Source organism: Leishmania panamensis (genome assembly GCF_000755165.1).
Source record: "Leishmania panamensis strain MHOM/PA/94/PSC-1 chromosome 27 sequence".
Lineage (NCBI taxonomy): Eukaryota > Euglenozoa > Kinetoplastea > Trypanosomatida > Trypanosomatidae > Leishmania > Leishmania panamensis.
Genome location: NC_025873.1, coordinates 79,820 through 102,868, shown reverse-complemented (window position 1 = coordinate 102,868; position 23,049 = coordinate 79,820). Strand labels below are relative to the sequence as shown.

Below are 23,049 nucleotides of genomic sequence, written 5' to 3'. Positions count from 1 at the left end.
GGCTGAGCCCCGAAGCCGGCTGCGGAGGCTGCTTGACCGAAGCCGCCAGCCGCTGGCTGCGGTGCGCCGAAGCCGCTCGCTGCCTGTCCGAATCCGCCAGCAGCGGGCTGCACAAACCCACCGGCCGCGCCTTTCGGTGCGCCAAATCCCCCAGCAGCGGGCTGCGGCTGCTGTGGTGCGCTGCCAAAGCCACCAGTGGTACCGAAACCGGTTGCGCCGCGGCCTGCGCCAAACCCTCCGGCGACTGGCGGCGCCTGACCGAAGCCGCCAGCCGCCGGCTGCTGAGCTCCAAATCCACCAGTGGCCTGTCCGAATCCGCCCGCAGCACTGGGTTGAGCTCCAAAACCTCCGGCCGCGCCCTGCGACTGCGGCTGGGCCCCGCCAAATACACCACCAGTGATTACCTGGGAAGCAGTGCTGCCAAAGCCGCCCTGGAGAGGTTGTCCAAAGGTCCCGGTGGATGTCTGCTGTGCTCCGAAGCCGGATGCCTGCTGCTGTACTTGGCCAAACCCACCAGCAGCTGGCGGCGGCGCGCCGAACCCGCCCTGTGCAGGCTGGCCGAACCCGGTGGTACCGCGGCCAGCGCCAAAGCCGCCAGTACCGGTCGGCTGTGCAGTGCCGAAGCCTGTAGTGCCGCGCCCAGCACCAAACCCGCCAGTACCGGTCGTCTGTGCAGTGCCGAAGCCCCCTGGTGCAGCGGACTGGCCGAAGCCGCCCGTAGTCGTCTGTTGACCAAAGCCGCTCTGAGTAACAGCGCCAAAGCCACCCGCACCTTGTCCGCCGCCGAACTGCGCACCAGCAGTCGTCTGGGTGCCGAATCCACCCTGCGCCTGCTGTGGTCGCCCAAAAGCATTCACGGCAGATTGGGAGGCACCAAACACTCCGCCCTGCGCTGCGGGCTGATTAAAGCTGCCAGCTGTACCAAAGCCACCGCCTCCTCGCCCCGCCCCGAAGCCTCCAGCAGCCGCTTGTCCAAATCCACCCTGCTGCGGTGGCTGAGTTTGCCCGAATCCGCCTTGCTGCTGCGACTGCTGACCAAATCCACCCGTCTGCTGCCCGAACCCGCCTGCCTGCTGCGGCTGCTGCCCAAACCCGCCTGCCTGCTGCGGCTGCTGCCCAAAACCTCCCATAGCAGGGGTGGGGTGCAGACCGAATCCGCCGACATGCTGCTGAGGCTGCTGGCCAAAGCCACCCATCTGCTGCGGTTGCTGTTGGCCAAAGACACCAGCCTGTTGCCCTGCCACCGTTTGGACAAAGCCACCTTGCTGGGGTGCCTGCTGGCCGAAAGCGCCTGATGGCTGCCCAAAACCGCCCGTCTGTTGGAGAACCGGATGGCCAAATCCACTACCCTGGGGTTGCTGCCCAAATCCGCTTTGCGATTGAGCCGGTTGACAAAACCCACCCGTCTGCTGGCCGAAGCCGCCGACCTGCTGCGGCGGCTGTTGACGGAAGCCTCCTGGCTGCGGCTGCTGGCCGAATCCCACTTGCTGCGGTTGGGTCTGCTGGCCAAAGCCACCAGGCTTGTTCTGGTTAAACCCGCCACCGAACGCGTTCATTCGCACACCGCGCACACGAGTATGCAGCGTTCCGGCTCGATTCTTTTCTGCTCCTTCTGCTGATCACAGCCGCAGGAGAGACGTATCCACCACGTAGATGCTCACGGATATGTGTATGGGGGTAGGAGAATGAGAGAGCACCACGGCACATGAGGTTACAGAGAGACCGCCACACATCGCGCGCAACAAAGAAAAGAATCAAAGCAACAACCACGAAATGAGGGAGTTGGGGGACAGTGAAGAGAGGGGAAGTTGTTAAGAGAGTGAAAACGTAATGGTAGTGGTGCGAGACATCCAACACAACAGCACCGCATACGCACCTCCACCTCATGTGCAGTGCAAAACGCACGGGTGCCACAAATAGTTGAAACACCGGCGGGCGCTGAAGAAAGTTCGACACATACAGCGATACGCGCGGTATCCTCATCACTATACTGCAGGATACACGCCCCCATCACACAAGAGTGATCCGTTCTCCAACATGCCCACTTTCAGCCCTACAACGGAAACGAGACTTCACGCAGCCCCTAGGCACGCAGCGCAGCAGTGCGCCGGCGCAGCCATCGGAGCACGGCCTCTCCCTCGAGCGCGGCCCGGCACCCGCGCGTCGCAGGTCGCCCCACAGCCGCCTCCATCATGCAGGTCGGCATGCCGTGCATGTCCCTCGCGGGGCCGCAGGCTCCCCACACCAGTCGGCAGCGGGGGCCGGTGCGACACATTCCAGCCACGCTGCAGCTCGCTCACACCCAGCACCACGCACGACCCGGCCGCAGACGCCAGAGTGGCGATGCATCGCTCTGCCTTCCCCACGCCGTAGGCGCTTGACCCTGTCACCGCCAGAAGTGGCGCGGCGTTGGCAGGGATAGAGAGGGGCTGCCCGGCCTCCCCACACGGAGGGGGCGGAGGGCGCTGGATGCCGTGAGCCGAGATGGCGGCCACCGTCAGGATCTCAAAAAGGCAGGCGGGAAAAAAGGAGCGATGGAAGTGACCAACGATGAGTTTTCTGCAGCCACGAACACACAGAGGCGCACTGGAGACATCACTGTACTGTGGAAGAGGAGGAAGGAGGTAGACGATAAGAAACGTGTTGCTTCTCCGCTTGGGTATGCATCGGAGGGCGAGAGAGAGTGCAGCGTACACACAGTGGCAGGAGTAGTCGAAGGAAACATCATCGCATCCGTGCGCCCTCTCCTATCATCAGGCCATTAAGCAAACAACGATGCCATGCTGGGCTCCGGTGCCTTCCCTGTCTTTTCTCTAACGTAATCATCCCTGTGCTCCATCTCACTGCAGTAGGTTTGTTGCTTGGCGCCATAAGAAATTAGGGCGACGCTTTTCCCTTCAAGCTCGGTCAGCTTGCGCTCATTCAAGTCAAACGCAAGAATTATCTTGCTTTCAAAGGGGCGGAAGAGACTCGCCATACTTGGAGATCCTGTGGTGATGCCACGCGTTGCGCAGTAGTCATCCCAGTGCTGCATCTCCGCGCTGAACATTTGACTGGACGAGCCCGCCTGAGTCGCTGACACCCCCGTCACCTGCGTAACGTACGTGTCACTGCCGAGCACGAAGGTGCGCGCGAGGGGCTCCGTGTAGGAGGAGGCAAAGAGTTGCTGCATACGCGGTTTGCCGTCGTTGATACTGCGATCATTCCGGTAGTCGTCCCAGTGAATCATTTCACTGCACAACAACTGCAGTGGCTCTCCGCGGTTTGCCGCCTTGTTGACGATGGGAAGAGAGATGTAGTAGTCATCCCCCATAAAGAAGCACCGGTCTGTCACTTCCACATTCATCTTGAGAAGCGTGCGCACACACAGACTGATGAGCTAACTTGAACGCGACGACTTCGAAGGGGGTTTGTGCTATGGCAAGTCAGAGAGAGAGGAGGCGTGCGTTGCATATGTCAGCCAGTGAAGTGGAGGTGTATCTGTGTGGGCATGTATGACGTCAGCATCCACAAGTTTTGCCATACTAAGAAAACAAGTTGAAGCAGCGCCGCCCGCCACAAACGACAGATCGCAGACAAGTACAGCGCAGGAGGAGAGGAGAGATTACGAGAGAGAGCCAACACAGAAAGAGCGGCGAGAGTGACTCGGTAAAGGGTGTGTAAGGAGACGTGCCGGCATGTGCAACGCAACTGAAGGAAAACCAGCGTACCACTGAAGTGTAGAGCCACCACTTAAAAGACAAGAGAACACATGCCAGGCATCACAGAATGTACTCGCCACCAGAAGAGCCAGCGAGGAGCATTGTGGCGCACCCGCGCGTTGCCCTCGCACCTTAGATAGCTCACCTAGTGCAGTCTTGAGTTCGTTTGAGAGAGATTCACGGCATCGATTACTTAAGCGATGTGATTCTTGTCGCCACGCCGAGCCACGACACAGAGGAAGAAAAAGTGGTAAAAGGAGCGGTGAGGAGCACAGGTACGCGTGCGTACTCGCGCCTGTACCGTGGGCAGGGGAAGCAAGGTGAGGGGAAGAAGCGACAGATGTCATCGTCGGCATCAATAGGCAAAGAGCAGAAGCGAGGGGGAGGAAGACTACAGAGCTGAGACCAAGCTGCCCTCTCTATCATCTATGCTGCTCACACAGACGCGTGTTCACGTTGAAACTGGTCGAGAGCGGCAGCGTCATAGTGGGTACCCTGAAAACCACTCGCCCTCTGCGACAGGTACGCCGTCACGATCGCCCCCTCCTGGAACACCTGTGGAACACCGGCAGACTCCTTCAACAACGCCAAAAGAGCCTCGGAGCAGAACACCTTCAGGTCAGCGCCGCTAAAACCTTCCGTCTTCTCCGCGATGGCGCGGGTGTCAGCGGCGGTTTTGCACAGCAATAGCTGCAGAATGGACTCGCGGTCTGCCAAGGTGGGCAGCGATACGTGTACCATATAATCAAACCGCCCAGGTCGCATCAACGCTGGATCAAGGAGGTGCGGCACGTTGGTAGCGCCCACAAAGCAGACCCCGCAGATGTCTGAAAAGCCGTCGATCTCCGTGAGAAGAGTCGACAGGAGGCGCACATGCTCGCTATCGTGCCCGCCGCTGACCCGACGGCCACCAAGCACCTCCACTTCATCAAAGAACACAATGCACGGCGCCTGGCGGCGGGCACGGGTGAAGACGTCTCGTAGATAGCGCTCGCTCTCCCCCACATACGCACTCACCACGGTCGCAGAGTCTAGGTAGATGAGCGAGAAGTTCCCTTCCGAGCAGAGGGCCTTTATGAGCGTCGTCTTAGCGCACCCTGGGGGACCGTAGAGAAGGATTCCGCGCGGTGGGGTGATGTGGAAGCGTTGAAAGAGCTCGGGCTGCTGCTGCGGCCACACAAGTGCGCGATGCAGCCTGTCCTTCACCTCCGCCAGTCCACCGATCTCCGACCACCGCACTGCCTTGAAGGGGAGCACAGAACCGATATCAGGCAGCCGAGCAGCCTCCAGCGTCTCCACGCATGTCCGCCCTACGAGACGCTGTGCTGCACCCATCCAGTCCATGGTGCTGCCGCCTCGCACACTGGCCAGCAAGACTGCGCGCTGCGATGCACCAGGGAAGGAAAATACAAGATAAAATGTAACGAGCTCCTCCAGCACGTCGGGTGCACAGAGACCGTAGTCATGGCTGACACACAGCACAACAACGGATCGGGCGGCACCGCTGCCGCCCCCGCGAACAACCGCGGCGTCTCGCTGGAGTTTACGCATATGAAGCTTCGCGAGTTCCGGTTCAGCCGCCGCAAAAATGTGCTCAGCTTCAGTGATGACCAGGACCACTGTGCCACCCCGTCCCTCGCGACATGCCTCTGACGGCGAAAAGCAACTCGACCATCTCAGCACCGTGTGTGTGGCAGCAACGCTTTCCAGAGCGTACCGCACTGTGGTGGAAACGCCACACCCCCGGGGGCCGCGCGCCATGACGCCGACAAACGTACTCGCGGACTTGTCGGCGCACAACAGCAACTGCAGGAGTTGGTCTGCCTCACTATCAAGCCCAATGGGTCGTACTGCTCCTCCCCTTCCAAGGCCGCTGCTACCGACCCGCTGAGAGTCATTCACACGCACGCGGCAGTCGCTGCAGACAAGCGCCACCCCGCGATAGCCCTTCTGTAGTACCACTTGCCGCACAGTGTAGACGCCGTCCTGTATGCGAAACTCAGCCCCGACCACAACGTAGCGTCCCATAAGGGCAGCAGCGACATGAGCAGCGGTAGCACGGGTGTCACGTCGTGGCCCGTCTACCGTCACCTCCTTTGCCATGTAATGGAATAAGGGGCATCGAATCACCATAGGCTCGCTTGAAAGGCCCCCTGCAGAACAGGGGCAGTATTCAATGCCGCTGGGGCACGGCGTGTACACGACGTGCTGAGTCTCTGCGGGGGCAAAGTCCTGACTTGCAAAGCGCCGCGCCTCTATCAGGCTCACGCGCACAGAAGCCTCCAGTTCGTATGTAAGGGCGGCGGTGAAGACGGGCACAAGACGGCACAGATAACACTCATTCCGTATCTCAGCAAAGGCGCAGGGATAATGTGCGCAAGTCCAGTTGCCCGGTACGCGAATCATTTGCAATCGGCAACCGAATTCAGCTCAGCATGCGCATTAATTCGGTACGCGGGCATGTAGCGGTGAGAAACGAGAGATGTAGGAGCCACATAGAGAGAGAGAGCTCTGCTGGTGGGAGGGAGGAGGAGAGGGAGAAAGAGGTGAGGGAAGCGAGGGTGGACAAAAATGAAAGCTGTGAGGGCGATATGTACCCAGCCCACATACCGAATCCAGGGTGCTTCCGGCTCGAAAGGAATTGCATGAGAAAGTGGGCGAGTGGAGCACACCTCAGCTGTCTCTGCGAAGCAAAACAGACGCACAGGATCGTGCTTCTAAGCATGAAGGAGGGGCAGAGAGAGGGAGAGGAGAGAATACTATCCATGAAGTCTGAAGCTTGTTTTGGGCGCACCCCCTTCTTCCGCCTCGGTGAGTCATGCGCTAGTATGGAGCCCGCTGTACTGCCTGTTAGTGAGACCGGAAGCGGTGGTAGCGCGCCATTGTACAGGACGGAACCCGGATGCAAAGAGAGATGAATCAAGTCCAGTCATGTTTTTCCATTCGCAGGATAAGACAGGCAGGGCCAACAGAGGAGACATACCGTTTAAGAAAAACAGAAGACACGGGAGATTGTCGTCTACTTTGAGAGGCGTCGGTGCGGTCTTTGTCTTCTGCGCCTCCACTTCCGATGGGCATTTGCGCAATTTCTTCCACGGAGCACGCCATGCCTGCCGTTTTTCCTCTCAGCATCCACTCGCCCCATCTCCACCCTGTCCTACCACCTTCGGCTCTGGTCGCCTCAGAATGGAGGCAAAGAAACGCACATGAGTGGCGCGAGAAAGGGAGTGGGCGGGGGGTGAGTGAATAGGGCGCGAGAGCATTGCACGAGGAAATGGCTGCGGAAAAGAAGCGCCAGGCGATGGATGCACTTCGAGACTCACACATAAAGGCGAATAATACAAAACAAGAAAAAGAAGAAGAAGAGCGTTAACACGCACTCAAACGCTGCATTCAGAGCCAAGCACGAGAAGAAGCAAACAACAGAAAGAGATGGAGAAACACAAAATGAGAGAAAAGAAAGTGAAATAGATTCATTGTGTGTGTGTGTGTATGCGGCGGTGGGGTTCTCCCTTCGCCATCCTCCCCTCTCACAGTGGTCGCCAGCATCGCAAAATACTGCGACATGGATGGGGTAGGAGGGGGGAGAGTAAAACGCGATGGCAGACCTCCAAGGCCAAAAAGGTGGCGTGAGAGGGAATAAGCGCGTGGGAAAAACAACGCCAGCAGCCACAGGTGTGAAGTCTGAAATTGGAAAGAGGGAGAGAGACCGTTACAGGTACGAGGACGAGTGAAGTGCGCCAGGGCCAAGAGTGAAGCGAAAGGGAGAAGCTGTACAGTTCAAGGAGTGCTAGACATGAGCATACGAGAAAGGGAAAGAAAAAGAACAACCAAGGCGGCGCTGGTGGAGAGGCGTGCAGCTGCTGCGGCCCAAACTCTCGTCTGTGTGCGTGAGCGACTAAGCAGCAGAAAGTTGGAAGAAGAGAAAAGGCACACGCACACACACGCACACACACAAGAAGATAACTGAGGCGCAAGTGCCTCCTCGCCTCCCCCCACCCCCCAACCCCTCCTCCGCCCCCACAGTTGGTCACAACATGCGCGCACATGCGCAAAAGAATGGAGAGCGCCGAAGGACCAACTGTGGAGGCGGAGGAGGGGGGGAAACACAACACAAGAAATCCGGCCTGAAACAATGCAGTCTTGTATTTGGCCACGAGCATGGCTCTCGCGTGTGCCATGGAGAGGGGGAGGGGCATGGAGAGTACCCGGCAGGGGGAGGAGGGGAGGGTAACAACGTTTTCACAGAATGCATTCCGATGTGAGAGAGCACACAGAACGAGGAAGGGGCGGACGCATGGATCTATAAAAGGGTGAAGTATAAAATATAAAAAGACAAAGAAGCCAGCGGCCCTCCTCCACGGCACTCGAGGCCCCTCTGTTTATCTCGTCGTCGTTGTGCGAGGGCGACTCTGGTGAAGTCGACCGTGAAGAGTACTGTGACGGTCACACGTTAGGCTCGAGAGAGGGTGACAAAGCAAGAGGTTGTGAAGCAACACCCCCGGACCTTCACGATCAACCTTTCCATCTCTCGTATAGGTATGGTACACGTACGTGTGTGTGTGTGGTGAGAGTGTAGTCCGAGAGGGGAAGAGGTTTCTATGAACACGTACGAGAAGATCGACTCCTCGAATAGGGAAAAGCAAGAAAAAGAGGGTGGCACACACCGATACGGTTCTATGAAACGCAAAAATGAGAGGCGGCTGCGGTGAAAGAGAAAGAAATCAAAACGATGCGATGTGCAACTTTTCCGTTGCGCGCCACCCCCCCCCCCCCCCACAAGACAGGCGAGAGAAAGTAAAAATGAAGAAGGCGTGAGAGCAAGAAGCAAAACAAGGGCAAAAAGAGAGACATTCGACGTGTGACAGGGAAAAGGGTGGCACTCTGGCTGCGCCGGCGCGCGCGAGGGAGGAGAACAGGTATGTAAGAAGGAGAGGAAAGAACAGTAGCCGCGGTGGCAACCACAATACATTATGTGCGTTTCTCGGTCCCCACATCAGGCCAGCTCATCTTCTTCGAACCATCCACACACATACAACATCCTCTTCACGCCAAGACCCACTCACTTAGAGCGCTCACGTCATCTCCCTCTGCCCTCTCGCCTTTGCATGTCTGCCTGGGCAAACGTTAACATATCTGACGAATAGGTGGTTAGCTAAACCACATAAAAAAAAAATCGCAAGCAAATGTGAGTGACAGTCGAGCCAGATCTCATCAACGCGCAAGAACGAAAAGTGGCAATCCCTGTGAAGGTACACGAGACGCTGTTACGCGAAAGGCATGAGACTGTACTTCAACCACAACAGCCACCTCACTCCTCTCGGGTAATGCACGCCGACACCGTCCTTCACTTGTGTCGCGTCACACCTCTGCTGCTGCAAGTGACTGCCCATACGGAAAGCGAGGGTGGCGACCATTAAGCACTGCACCCAAGCAAACGAGAGGCGTGGTGCTACTTCAGCACAGGTAGATGGAAAGGGGATGAGAGGACGTACATTCAAGGGCTGGTGTAAGTGCACGGATGCCACAACGTGGGCGGAAAGCCCCCTTCGAGGGAGAGGGCCCTCATCGAGAGCCCACTATCATGTATGTGTATCCACGAGTTCAGTCGGTGGAGGTCAGGCACTTGGACAGCGGGGCCTGAGACATGCCGAAGAGGCATGGCTGAATCACCGCCCCGTTCGCGTCAAATTGGGCATCCTTCTCGATCACGTCCTGCACCGCATTCCGGGCAGTCTCGACACGAATGGTATACCCCATCAGCTGCAGGCCATTCATGCACATGGCCCGATGCGCCCCCTCCGCTGTGCGCATCTCCACAAAGGCAAACAGCGTAGAGTAGCCAGCTCCGGTGCAGATGCGCACCTTATTCACAGGGCCGGCTGCAGTGAGGAGCTCAAGCAGCATGCTCTGAGGCAGGAGGCCAGGCAAGTGAGAGATATAGATGGTGCGGCATCTCATCTGGTCCTGACATGGGTACTGCGGAGGCGTGCGCTGGCGTACTACCTGTGACCGCCCCACGGTTGCAGATGGACACGGCATCGTTGAGAACACCAGCGGGGACGGTGCAGATGACGACAGCGAGCCAGGGATTGCCGTGGTTGCAGCGTGTGCATTTGTTTGGGTGTAGCGGCGGAGGTAACCGCGCAAGGCACGGTTTGCTACTGGGTCTGCCACCTTCGCGGCAATGTCCGCCACTTGATCCCAAAAAGAAGCCCTAGACACGTGGTAGCCAGGTAGCAGCGCGCACGTGTGCGCTAGCGTGCAGATGCCTTCGAGCTGCACCAGACTTTGCCCAGCCCTCTGCAGCAGGCGTGATGCGAGGTAATACGGGTCGCCGATGATCATATTCATCTGGAAGAGGATACCAACCACAGCGCCGCAGTTGATGGCCTGAGCAGTATTCATCTCGTCAACCTCCAGGAGCGACCCCAGCAGTGATTTGAGCAGCTCCTCACTAAAGGAAGTGAAGCCGAACCACTGCGGAGAGAGGTCAGAGAACGCCGCCACGAGACGCTGCAGAACCGCCGGAGAGGCGCGCGCCACCTCCACCGCCACGTCCCTGGCCACGGCCACGGGGGAATTGCTGCGCCTAATCACAGCACTGATACCCTGCGTGGCGCATTCACTGTACAGTACCGCCAGCAGCGAGATGGGGCCTTTGGTGCGGGCCCGCAGTACCTCCTCCAGTCTCACTGCACGCACCGCCAGCGCCTGAGACTGCCGCCGAGGGACGAAATCATGCATTTTCTGTGCCGCCAGCTCCGCCATCTCGGGTGAGTCGAACCCCACAAACCCCATCATGGTCGTCCCCTCCCACACAGTAAAAGCCTCGTCGGCGCCGTACGGGTAAAAGAGAGACTTGAGCTCCGCATCGGTGGTGGTGAGGCTCAGGTGGCCCACCGACACCCAGTGCTTGCAGCTCAAATTGGTAGAAAAGCCATCATCACGGTAATCGTCAAACAGGAACGAAGACACATCGTTACCAGCGGTGGCCTCAGCAGTGGAGGCAGAGCTGCTGATGCTGGACATGGAGCGGTACATGGAGACGTCCTCGAACGCCTTCTTCTGCGTCACCGCCGTCATGAAGCTGCGTGTCTCTATGTGTATGCAGACAAACTGAGAAGACCACGTGCGAGAAAGAAAACAAAGAGGAAGAGAGAAGAGAGATCAAACGACACAAAGGAGGAGGGAGAGTGCGGGTATTCGCACGCGCCTGCCTGCTGGGGTGGCGCAGCTTTCCTGAAGGTGAAAGGACGGGAAAAGCGAGAACAGCAGCGAAGATAAAAAATAATAATTTGAGAATCTATGAGGCGAAGAGTCTACACGACTGTTGGACTCCGATGAAGGCGCGCTCTTACGAGTGAGAGAGAGAGAGGAAGTCACTGTCGCTTCGTGCTCTCCACAATGTTTCGACTACCGTGTGGTCCAAGATGGGGGAGAGCGGAGAAGAGACGAATACACACACGGGTGAGGGGAAAACGGCGCAAACAAGTAGAGCACTTCCGCACACGTTTGCGGCTTTACGTGTTTTTCGTCTGTTTGCCTCTTTTGTGTGTGTTGTGTGTATGACTGCCAGCGTGCGCGTGTGTAGAGGCGCAGAGGGAAGACGAGACGGGCGCGGGAGAGATCTGTAGATGTTTGCTGTACGAACCGGGAGGGTGAGGCAGCGACTATTTCGTTTCCTTCACCAGTGTGGAAAAAATAATAAAGGGGGTAAAGTATGTGAGGGAAAGTGTGGAGAAGTGAGAAGAAGCCTTGTCACCAGAAGCGTACGTATAGTTGAACAATTCAATACACATGGGGGGCGCGATCCTGCCGCTGGCACCGAGCCGCATGCCTCAAGGTGCTGTTGAGGTACGGTATGAAGAGTTTTTTTGGTGTGGTACTCACAAAAGCGCTGGATCACCCATTCGTCCGGATTTCCTACCTCGCCAACCCCTTGTCGCTTCGGTAGGCGGGGTCACGAACGAGGCCTGTCGACCGGATTCTCAGCGGATTCTCTACAGCTGGTCGAGATCACCTCAGCGAGAGATTGACTGGGATTTGATTGACTTCGGTATGACTTGCATGACTCCGAGAGAGACCCTTGCAAGGCGCGAAAAGCGCGGAGGTTTCATCCCCATGTAGATGGGGCTCTGCGCCAGGAGAAAGAGAAGGGGATAAAGACTCAGAAGCACACGCAGCGGTCCGCAGCTCTGCCGCATTGATGTTGTCAGCAGGGGGTGGACTACCCCCTTCCTTCCTCCCCTAAGCGGGATCTCATATCACAGCAGCTTGCTTTGTGCGTCGATTGACACACGTGGTATCTCCCCAGGTCCCCAGACTGACCTCAGGGTTGAGGTCGAGCATGGCCGTAGACGTTGGCAACATGCGAATCACGTGTGGTTTGTTTCGTTTTGCAGGCCAGCGCGTGCCATTCATGTCGATTTTGCTTTGCCCATTGGCCGGTCGGCTGGCTTGCAAGTGACCCCCTGAAGTGAGGCCTTGTGTGACCCCACCTGGCGAAGCGTCGCCGTGTCGCCCTCAGGAGCCACCGAAACGTATGCGCTGGAGTCATCACGACGTGCGCAGCAAACCATAATCGCCCGATGAGGTGCTCGAGTTGCTCCACTGCCATGTTCCGGGCTGAGTCGCTTCCTAGTTGGGCATCCCTTCTCTCTCCCAGAGAAACGGGCTGTACTTTGTGGCCAAACAGGGCTGTGGCAAACCCCGTAGGTGTGGAGAGGCGACTCGCTCATCGGTATTGGGAGCGACGCAGAAACTCGCTGGCGGCATTCCTGGTCGTATTCGCCGCACCACTCACCGCTTGAGGTGCCTCCCTTACGTCGATCTTGTCGATCCACACGTTGGCGTTCACGTCTGGGTTGGGTGAAGCTGCGTCGAGCGGGCGTCCAGCAGCCGTGCTTGCAAGTACCGGCATAATTTCAGGGCTCAGACTCAAGCCTCTCGATGGGTCATCGGAGGTGGGCGATCCCGCCGGCATCGGCTTGCGCAGAGAAAAGCAGTCTCAGCGCGACTGGCAGAGACACCAGGAAATGGGAAGCACTGAGGTCCGGTGAAGCCCTCCCCCTCGATTTCATGCAGGACACTTTCCTCATCGGGTGGCGTTTAGGTCGTGTTGGGTCCTATAGCCCTGGAGCGCAATCCACTGCTTCACATTGTTGGGTCAGAGAGTGAGCCGCCTCTGTTGATCGCCATGTTTCCCTTCGAGCACCGTGAAAGCGCAGTCCACCACCCTGTGTTCTGCTGGCGTGGGCTCAATGATGTCCTCAGCCGTTAACGCGGCGATGCCTGCCGTAGAAAGGGCTTCGGGCAGAGAGCAGGTCGCGGGGGCATCCGTGGAGGAAGCCCAAAAGCTCCTGCAATCGTTTTTTGTTTTGCCGGTTCCATTGCTGGAGTTGCACGCGGCGTGTTCAGCGTGCGTTCTCTTCCGATGTGGAGGGGGGAGCAGGACACACTTCTTCTGCCCTCGGAAGGCGTACACGCAAGCGGCCGAACTGGGTGATGCGAGAGGAGGGTCCTGTTGGCCCGTAATGCCGCGTCGAGGAGCGTCAGTTCGTGAAGGGTGTCCCCCAGAGTTTGCGCAAGCACATGGATCAAACGGCACGCGTATCCATGTTTCGCCTGCAACGATGGCTCCACAGAGTTGAGGAGCAGCGCGGTCATTGATGAAAAGGTCCTTGACGCTCGTGAAGAGTGAGATCCGCGTCCGCAGGCTGCGCATCTGACCTCACCCCGCCGGTCTCCTGGTGTTCAACCACAATGAGTGTCATCTCCACCTCGGCGTCTGCAAGGGAGGTGGTTGCCGGTGGGCTGTGTGCCCTCGGGGCTTGCGTTAGTCGCTGTGCGAGGACGTTGGCGGTTCATTTTCCGCTGCCCCCGCCTCGGGGTGTTTACATTTTGCCCTCCCTCCCCCCGCCTTGCTGCTGGGCTTCTGTAGATGTGACCAACGCGTCGCCTTTGCGCTAGCTGTTTGGGCAGCGCGTGCCGACGGCGGCATTCCTGCTCGTGGTAGAAGGCGTGAGCAGTCGGGTCCATCAGGGCCTCACCTCTAGCCCGAGGGGCGCCGAGAGCAAAGCCCCGTCCATGCCGCGTTGGAGTCAAGAAGAGGTCAAGCGCCGCGCTTAAAGCATCTACTCTGTCCTTGATGTCGGGGTGAATGCGATGCTGTAGGAGGTGGAGAAGCTGATGAGAACACACCACATGGTGCATCCTCCTGACTTGAAAAACTTGGCCTTCATCGTCTGGTAAATCCGCGTCCTCAGGTGCGCAACGGCCTCGTCACCCTTGAGGAGAGGATGCCACGTGCGGCAACGTCGGGGCCACGGTTTCCCTACCCCCGCCCAACGGAGCATCGAGAGTTCCCGGCAAATGAGCGGTTTGGCGATGGGCATCCGACTTGTTGGCCGTTTCGACGCGCTTCAATGCGGTTGACTCGCAACACAACTCCCTGCGCCACTTGGCCGAGAGCAACGCCGTCGGCCTGGGGGGTGGTGGGCGCTCCTCCTGGGCCTCTCGGAGGCTTCTGTGAACGATTTGAAGAGCGTCTGTGGGTCGTCCTCGGTGTGGAGCCACTCTCGCTGTAGCTTGTCGAGAGGAGTAAGTTCCTGATGGTTCCCGATGTCCTGGAGCTCGTCTCACGAGAGGTGATTGCTTTGTTCGCAGCAGGCGTTGGAAGCTGCTGCCCGATGCCTGTTCAGAGCCTCGGAGAGGCGCCTGCGGTGAACTCTGCCACTGAGCGCATGCATATACAACACTCCCCAGCGCCCATGGTTTGGCGGAGGAAGCAGAGGCTTGACTCATTCGAGCGAAAGATTTCGATGTGAAAAGACCGCCTTCCGTGGCCTCATTGGCCCAGGGAGATGGGATGCTGCTGGGCACCTGTGCAGTCCTCGTTGAGCTCTGTGAGAGACGCTATCCCGGCCTTATTGCGCCAGCCCGGGCACGGGGACTCTTGTTTGGGTCCGATCAGGCGAATTCGACTGGGCCAGGCCCCGTCTGGACCAGGAGCACCATCGCCGAAGAGCGCATGTCGGAATCGTCCGTTGCGGAGGGTGCTTGGCAGGGGGAGGGAGAAGAAAGTTTAAGGGGGGTAAATCCATATTGGCGCGTTGCGATACCTCGCTTCACTGTGGGACGGCAACAGAGGTTCACTGGCTGACTATAAAAGAGGAAGAAGTCTGTTTTCGAGCAGAGGAAGTAGAGTAGCCCAGAGGGCAACTGAGGGAAGACGGCAATTCCCGGCCCATGACGGGGCTTCTCTCAGCGCGCTATAATGAGTTACGGATGCACAGAGAGTAAAGAGAGAGAGAGAGAGAGGCGCAGCTTACACACCACTCGCAAAAGAAGGAAGGCAAAACAAAATAGCCAAACACATACCGGAGATAGTGCGTGAGTGGGTCATTATAGGTTGATGGATAACTGGCGATAGGACGCACTCCTGGGAAACTGGGAGGTAGACCAGGTAATAAAAGAGGGGTGGTGTACGCGTGGCAAACATTGAAAGCCCGACGGGGAAAGGGCGAGGGCGAGGGAACACAGGAGAGGAATGCGCCAGTGAAGGCGAGAAGGGGACAACAACGTGCGCTGCAGCTTGTCGACTCCTTTTGGAAGGAAACGAGTGCAGCCCGTCTAGTCGAGCCGACGGCTCAGACGTCAAACACAAGCTCCACCCCCCCCCTCCTTCACCGCTTCGCCACCAGCCCACGGATTACACTGTATGGATGCTAAAGCAGTGAAGCCGCGTCGAGGTGCCACGGAAAGCTGGCGGTTGCCCATCACCATACCAGGTCCCTAACGGCACATCGTCAGCTCACTAAAACACGCATAGACAGCAAAGGAGGTGTTGAGGGATAGAAGAAAGCGAGCTGCAGGCATGTCTTATGCTCCGCGCTTCACTTGAGGCGCCATGTAACAACAACAACAACACAGGTCGACATGGCACGGTTCAAAAGGCGCAGTAGAGGCGCTTTTCTTTGGGGAACCGAAAGGGTACCGCTGCCAGTCTCGCAGTTACACACGTCACCCCGACTCGGCCATCTTGGCGAGCTCCATCGCACGTGCAGCGCTGTCAGCAACGTCACTAACGATACACACAGCTGAGGCGGGCAGGCTACTCCGCTCCTGTGCAAGGGGCAGTGGTGCGACGCGATTATCGGAGTTCAGTACCTGATAACGGGGTCCGTCAAATATGCGGTAGTTGAACGACGGTCGCATGAAGGACTTGACGCAGCTGTTGTCCGGCTCGCGGGTAAGCGTGTGTTGTTGACGATGCGCATCCTTGTGTTTCTTCTGCAGCAACTTAACAGCTTCTGCTTCGGTAATGGACAGGGGCGCAACAGGGATGGCGTTGAGAGAGAGGGAACTGACAGTGCGAGGGGTGAGGCGCAGCTGTGACGGCAATGACATCGGTTCGTTCACCCAGACGCGCTTTATGTCCGCCACAATTGGCTCTACGACGTTGTAGATAAGCTCCGCAGGCACGTTTTCGAGGAGGTGGGTGGACAGCACGTGCAAGATAAGTACGTCGGAGGGGGGAAAGAGCGCGTTGTTGTGCGTCAAGTCAGTCGGCTTCGTGCGAGCTGTAAACCAGTACATCTCCGCTACCACCGCACACAGCATATGACTCTTTTGCATTCGAGTAAGCGGCGTGCCGCTGCGTCGGTTTGGTGGTCGCACACCGACAATGTTTTGCATCTCATACCGGTCAAACGCGGCCGCCAGCGCCTCCTCACTGACCATGTGAAGCAAACTCTGCACATACGCCGCATACGGCATGGCAGGAAATAGCTTAAGCAGCCGGGTGCGCACCTCAGTTAGTATCACAGACTCTCCAAGGATTGCGAGGCGATGAAACTCCGTCGTCGTATTCCACGTGTGTGTGCTCTCTGAATAAAAAAGGAGTCCATGCAGTAGTACGTTGTAGCGACGCAGGAACTGCAGTGCGAGTCGCTGGCGGGTGATGCGGCGCGACGTTTTCGAGAAGTGGAATTCCTCTACGAGACGCGAGCGGTTCGTCAGCTCATCATACACACGCTTTGCTGGTAGGGGTTGTGTTGGACTACACAGACGCTCAATGAGTAGACTTCGGAGAGTTCTGCGCAGGTTGACGTCCAGTGAAAGAGTTGTCCGTGGCGTTGTCACTCTTGCAGCGTGACGCGCGAAGGAAGAGCCTCCTGTGCGCGGTTCGACCGAAGTTTGCGATGAGGCGGCGTGAGCAGAAAAAGACAGCGCTGGACCTCGGCAGATGAAATGTGACAAAATAAGCGGCCCTGCAGCAAACCGTCGCAGACAGTGAGATGTTGGCTTCATGGCTTGCCAGAGAAGAGCTACGGTGGACGTTGAGTCAGTACTATCTCGCGCTCTCTTCCTCTACGCTGTGGATGTTGCGCTGGGCTTGCACACACCCCATTCACCAGAACTCGCTTCCTTTCGTGCCTTCTGAGCGTATTTATGGGTGAGTGCCGACACTATCAAGGCCATCTAACGTGCGTGGCAGAGTGCACATGACAGGAGCACGTCCATGGCCCCATTCAGGAAGAAATGTGAGAGAAAAAGACAGAGAGAGACATGAGCCAGAAAGCGGAAAGAAACGCATGTGTGCGGCCAGGGCGCCGCCGCTTCAACAGTGAGTGGGGACAGTAACGCTCTCCCAAAAATTTAATCACGTGGTGCCACCACAGAAAAAGGCAGTCGCCTTAGTACAGCGTCGACGCTACACGAAAAGTACACCGCTTTGGGAGAGGTAAGAGGCAAGGAGGAGGGGGCCAGACAGAAGTGCTCATCAGTGATGACGGGATCGCAGTTGGATGATGCGATACGCGACCCTGGTGGGTGATCGCCGCGCTGTCATACTCTTGGGTTTTGCGGTGTCGCGCTGGTGTGATTTGAAAAATGGTGTGAGACTGTACAAAGAGTGCAACGGGAGTTCAATTGGGAAAACAAAGCGAGAAAGAAAACCGCCAAACAAATCGTCGCGCGCGGGATAACGGAAAGCGAAAACGCAGACGCGACTGCCGAATACATCAAAGGCACGCATGCGCATGCGTTGGAGTGCGATGAGAAACCACGCTCAGTGCCAGTGAGAGACGAAGCTCAGGTATCCATGACATCCTCGGGGCTCCGGCGATAAAGCAACACAGAGGAGCGAAAGCGGAGCAACATTGCGTTCAGTGGGACCGTGACACCTTCGGCGGTGGAAACATCAATGACGGGTCGCTGACATGCAAGTGAAACGTAGGTGTAGACCGCCTCACCCAGCGCCGCGTCGAGCCGTTGCAGGAGGCGCGTCGCCTTGTTAAGGGCCACAATGTTCCGTTTCTCGTCGCCTTCATCCCGGATGCCCTCGACTACGCGCAGCGTGAAGGCCTCCACTTCCTGCACCCACTGCCACTTGAACAGCGTCACAAAGTAGGAATCTTCGGAGAGCACATGGCTCAGCTCCACCTCCCCCGCCGTGTTTCTTCTGCGAAAGACGGTGAAGCGCAGATGCAGCATGTTGGCCAACGACTTTTCTGGGCAAACAGCGCGCACCTCCGCAAAGAAGGCGTCAAATGACATTTTGTCGTGAAGCGTAGCGGTGGATTTCGCGGTGGAAAAGCGGAGCTGCGCGAGGCGGCGCCGACACATGTGCACCAGCTCCTCTGGAAGAAAACCTTTCAGCACGGCGAGCAGAGCGCGGCAGTCGGGGTGGTGAATGTTATGCTGGCATGTGTCCAATAGGTTAACGCCGAGTGCCTTTGCCTCCTTGGGGTCGCCTGCCTGCGTTTGCAGCCACTCAAGAAAAAACTGCGGCAGTCGTAACGAGTCCAGAGCTTGCGCCCGCGCAGTCCACAGCGACTCCATCAGCTGGAGTGTCACCTGTAAGGAGAGGTGACGATGCTTGACAGGCAGCGTAGCGGAGAGAAAGCCCATAACCTCCTTAGGGTTTCGACCCGGCGGGACAATGACATCCGTCGGCTCGACCTCGGCCTCGCCGACACCCTCTCGCTGCAGCCACTCCCGTATAACAGGAAACACGGCATCCGCTGAGTTTCTCGCTGCCGGGGAGGCGCCCTCCAGATTTGACACAGAGGCAGGGTGAATCGCTGCATCAAGCAGGGAGGGTGCGTCTGCGAGCGCTGCCGTGCCTTCTTTCGCGGCCATGGTCAGCTTCATCTCCAGGGCATCGATGCGCGCAAGCACATGAGTGACAAACTGGTTTGAATAGGTGCCAGTTTTCACGTCGCTTCCTTCATGAAGAGGCCAATTGGCTTGCGGCGATGATCCGCGCATGTCAACCGCTACCGCACCAGTGTCAGCTGAGAGTTGGCGGCCTTCTATCTGCGCGTACGTTTGCCGTTTCAGGGATTCCTCCAACTCTGCCACATGCTCCTTCAGCACCTTGATGCGCGCCTCCTGCAGTTGATTTTCTTTCTTCATCTTGCGCGTCGCGTCGCGCGCTGCAGCTGTGCGCGAGCTCTCCTCAATCATTGCGTTCGACAGCAGCTTGACTTGCTGCTGCGCTTCAAAGTGCGTTTTTCGTTTCTGCTCCATCTCCAAGGTCAGCAAGGTGTTCGCGTGCTCGGCCGCTGCGACCTGATCACGCATGGCATGCACGAGCTCTTGGGCAGCACTGAGCTGCGCCTTTTGGTTGCTGATTGTCGCATTCATGGATTCCTTCAGCTGAATGATCTCCATAGCGTGCATCTCCCGGTCGGTTTGGCTCTCAAGGTACTCCACCTGCATCTGCTTCACCCTCTCAGACATTTCGTTTAGCGCCGCGTCGTACTCATCGCGAATGATGGAGAGAATGCCCTTGTACTCGGAGAAGTGGTTCACAAACGTGTTCAACACTTCACGGAAGATGTGCAGACAATCTGCTCGAGAACACGACGGGTGCTCGCGTAGGTACTGCTGGTGCTCGCGGCGGACGAACGCCTCCAGTTGCAACGCCAATGGAGTCTTCGACTTAAGCGCTACCTGGCGACGGCGCTGACGCGACGACATCACGGCGGGCCACATCTGGACCGGTCCGGAGACAGCATCACTTGACACCAGCTGGCGAGAAGGAGAAACGGAGGACACAACAAGAGGAAGCGACGTCGTCTGCGCCGGGGCTGGTGAGTGCGGAGCCGCTACTGTAGCGAGGGCGCGGTCCAGAGGAGTCAGATGGTACGCCCCGCGATCCAGTGGCGGCACGGTTGGACCGTGTCGCTGGTGACGCCCCCGCGAAAGAGGAACGCGAACTTTCTGAGGCGCGCTTGCATTTTGCACAGACGGGCGAGGTGGCTCACTGTGATGAATCATTGCTGAAGTTGCTGTGGCCGTTTTCCTCCTGTACAAGTCTCAGCAGCGTTCATGTGCCCCCTCGTGGCGCCCTAGCGAAGGGAGACTTGACGCTCCTTAGGCAAGAAGCGTCCGGGTATAGAGCGCCTTGGGGTTGCGCCTCCTCTGGTGTGGTGATTCAATGATGACATTTATCGGTGGGGTGATGACGCGTGCCGGCGAAGGGGGGGTGAATGAGCAGCGCGCGTGATGCATCACCGTAGACATCGCAAGGAGAAGAGAGGAAAAGAGTGACGCAGAAAATGAGACGCACGTCAGAAGAAACGAACGAGGCCACTACGCCGGTGGTTGTCGTGTTCGTGCACCACTCGTCGCGTGCTGTAGAGAAAAGATGCGCAAATAGAGAGCAACGGCAGGGCGATTAGGTTCGCCCTTGACGTGACGAGCACGGAGGCAAATCACACCCACTCGCTGGCGTACGGGTGTGAACAAGACATACGCAGGGGCACAAGCCTGCACACGCACGTGCGTTCACACGAGATTCCGCGTGACACGAGGTGCAGAGTGTACTAGGGAAAAAGTGGTCGAGAAACCCTTCCCTCGTAAAGACCTGGCACACATACACTCATCGGGGATCATGAGGGCGCATCAAGCACCACTCTTCTCGACCCCTCCTCGCTACCCTCTTCGAATGTTCTGCAGTCCCCATGCTCTCCACAGCAGCCCACTGCTCCATACTTCGCAGCGACGCAGCTACCCGAGAGCTAAACGATCGAGAAGGACGACGAGAGAGGGCAGACGGGGGCGTTGGGAAAAATAGGAGTAATTTGTCCCCATTCGTGTGTTGGCAAAGTGAACTGTGAGCAACACATCGTTGGTGTAAATGTGTGCTGCTCAAAAGACAGCGGGACAGAACCTCTTACGTTTGTTCCTGATGTAGTTCTTGGAGATGCGGCGGGTGCCAAACGCCACACGCCTCGGTGGTCGCCCATTTCGGGGGTGACCTCCGCGCGGTGTAGCAGCAGGGCTTCGCCATGTTTTGAACTCGGGAGGCAAGAAGCGCTCCGTCTCTGCGTTGTCGACTGAAATCGGCTTCACTTTCACATCGTACGTTTTCTGGAACAGCATCCCAGCGGGTCGACGACTTGTCAGCGACGCCGCTACAGTGTGACGGTGGGCAACACGAATCGTTCGCACGGTGTCCCACAAAGCGGGAGAAAGGGAAGGTTCAGTGGCGTCGCTCTCAAACAAGCGGCGGAGGAGGAGAAGCTCCTGGGGGTGCCGTCGCAGGTACCCATGGACGCCGTGCACCTGCTGTATCTCTTCGCTGAGATACAGCGTGAGATGTCGACGCGCATCGCGCACCGCGGCTGATTCTTCGTACGTCAAGGGGTCCACCACCCGTTCCTCGATGCGCGTGGCGTGAGTTAGCGCCCTAATGAAAAAGCTGGCAGAGGACTCGGTGCGATAACGACTGAGGAGGGCGCTTAAGCTGTCCAGTGTACCGGCGTGCAGCACCCCCACCACGGCGAGAGCCTCCAGCACATCCAAGAACCACTGTGCCTCGTGAGTGTCTCGCACAGCCGAAGGGGTGAACGACGGCCCTGCCGCAATCGGAGTAGGTAAGGTGTGGCTTACCCTGAACGGCCCGGGCCCTGCCTGTGCAAAGGTGTCGCACAGGCGTCGCAGTTGTAGCTCCACTTCACCGCAAAGCACATCAACCAAATTCGGTTGGTGTCGCAAAGTCTCCTCATCGGGTACGCCCGCTGTCTCGTAAAATTCTTTCGTCGTCATCTTCTCTGTCACCTCGCTGCTGTGATGCGCCACCTCCGCGACGCTGAAGAACACGTGGTTCATGGCGCGCAAACCGCGGTAAATGCACCGCAGCCCATCCAAACTCGCGTAGGGGATTAACTCCACACAGCGGCCAAGCGCCACGACCGTCATCTGCGGGTCGTTAAGAAACCGTTGCTCCGCCATTACTTGGAAGGCGCCAGTCGTGTGCGCGGATAGCTCGGACAGTGAAGAGCACCGCATCGTATTGGAAGCCTCTGAGGAAACGTCATCGTCAGTGGGCGAGGGGGATTTGAAAACAGTCCACAGACACTTCAGAATGACATCCTCGTTCCGAATCGAGCGTGCAGCGAGGATGCGCAGTAGCTGAACCTGTTGGTGCAGTGCAAGCTCTCCTCTACTGATGGCAGGAAGCAGAGCTGCTGCTAAGTGTGCCACATCGCCTGGTGAGGTCATCGGGTTGAGGCATCGCTCGTAGAGCTTGACAGTCGAGCTAACGCTCGCCCCCAGCACTGCAGGTGGAAGCGCGATGCCAGACATAGCACCGCTTCTCGACACATACAAGAAACGAATGCAATGTCGCATCACCTTTGCTCAAACTTCCTGTAGAGCCCTCGTACCAGCAAACTATGTGGAGATGGCGGCAAATTCCGCCTGTTTCCTTTTCCGTGTGTCAAGTCGACACGGGGACCGGCAGCCGTCATGAACGAAAAAGCGGAAAAGAGAAGAGGAAGAAGAGGGGAAAAAATGCGTGGCGAGATCATGAGAGACCCTCCTGTTTTCATGCAGTTGATGATTTTGAAAGGTCACCTGTTCACGAATGCTCAACAGATGGGCGACATCCAAGCTGAAGTATCCGGTACAGAAGGGGGGCCTATCAGTGCGCCAAAAAGCACGGTGGGCACTCCAAGTGCAAAAGACTACTAACCTCCCTCCCATGACACCACCCCAAAAAAAAGAGCTTCAAAGCGTGGGTCTGTGTGTACAAGGGCGTGTCTGCATGTGTAGGCCTGTACTATGAGGGTGTAACCGCTCACACGCCAGCATACCACCCCGTTCTGCGACCTCACGAGCCAGAGATAGAAAGAACGAGGTAAGAGTCAGCTCTGTTATGCTCACCTGGCACCGCACAGAAAATGCAGAGGCAGAAGAGGGTGATGAGGTAAGCGGGGGGGGGGGGGGGGGGGCGAGCGTACCGCCTCGAGCGCACTAACCAAACAAAAAAGAAAGAGACGCGTCGTTCGTACGACGAACGAAACGAAAACGAAACGGAACGAAAACAAAC

At 57.7% G+C, this 23,049-nt stretch overlaps 6 protein-coding genes across 6 annotated transcripts, besides 1 other annotated feature; all 6 read right to left on the bottom strand.

Annotated features, from left to right (window-relative positions):
• Positions 1–2,076: 2,076 nt before the first annotated feature.
• Positions 2,077–2,487: a repeat region.
• A 274-nt stretch (positions 2,488–2,761) lies between these two features.
• Positions 2,762–3,346, bottom strand: LPMP_270360 (hypothetical protein; the record flags this gene model as incomplete). The annotated part of the gene is made up of 1 exon (XM_010701822.1): positions 2,762–3,346. The coding sequence occupies one exon, from the start codon at positions 3,344–3,346 to the stop codon at positions 2,762–2,764; it is 585 nt and encodes a 194-aa protein (XP_010700124.1).
• A 790-nt stretch (positions 3,347–4,136) lies between these two features.
• On the bottom strand, positions 4,137–6,107 carry LPMP_270350 (ATPase, putative; the record flags this gene model as incomplete). The annotated part of the gene is made up of 1 exon (XM_010701821.1): positions 4,137–6,107. One exon carries the CDS (start codon positions 6,105–6,107, stop codon positions 4,137–4,139), a length of 1,971 nt encoding a protein of 656 aa, XP_010700123.1.
• Positions 6,108–9,305: 3,198 nt separating this feature from the next.
• LPMP_270340 (hypothetical protein) lies at positions 9,306–10,787 on the bottom strand (the record flags this gene model as incomplete). The annotated part of the gene is made up of 1 exon (XM_010701820.1): positions 9,306–10,787. The coding sequence occupies one exon, from the start codon at positions 10,785–10,787 to the stop codon at positions 9,306–9,308; it is 1,482 nt and encodes a 493-aa protein (XP_010700122.1).
• A 4,938-nt stretch (positions 10,788–15,725) lies between these two features.
• Positions 15,726–17,015, bottom strand: LPMP_270330 (MP44, putative; the record flags this gene model as incomplete). The annotated part of the gene is made up of 1 exon (XM_010701819.1): positions 15,726–17,015. One exon carries the CDS (start codon positions 17,013–17,015, stop codon positions 15,726–15,728), a length of 1,290 nt encoding a protein of 429 aa, XP_010700121.1.
• A 783-nt stretch (positions 17,016–17,798) lies between these two features.
• Positions 17,799–19,991, bottom strand: LPMP_270320 (hypothetical protein; the record flags this gene model as incomplete). Its single annotated transcript, XM_010701818.1, has 1 exon — positions 17,799–19,991. The coding sequence occupies one exon, from the start codon at positions 19,989–19,991 to the stop codon at positions 17,799–17,801; it is 2,193 nt and encodes a 730-aa protein (XP_010700120.1).
• An 873-nt stretch (positions 19,992–20,864) lies between these two features.
• Positions 20,865–22,349, bottom strand: LPMP_270310 (hypothetical protein; the record flags this gene model as incomplete). Its single annotated transcript, XM_010701817.1, has 1 exon — positions 20,865–22,349. The coding sequence occupies one exon, from the start codon at positions 22,347–22,349 to the stop codon at positions 20,865–20,867; it is 1,485 nt and encodes a 494-aa protein (XP_010700119.1).
• Between the last annotated feature and the right edge of the window lie 700 nt (positions 22,350–23,049).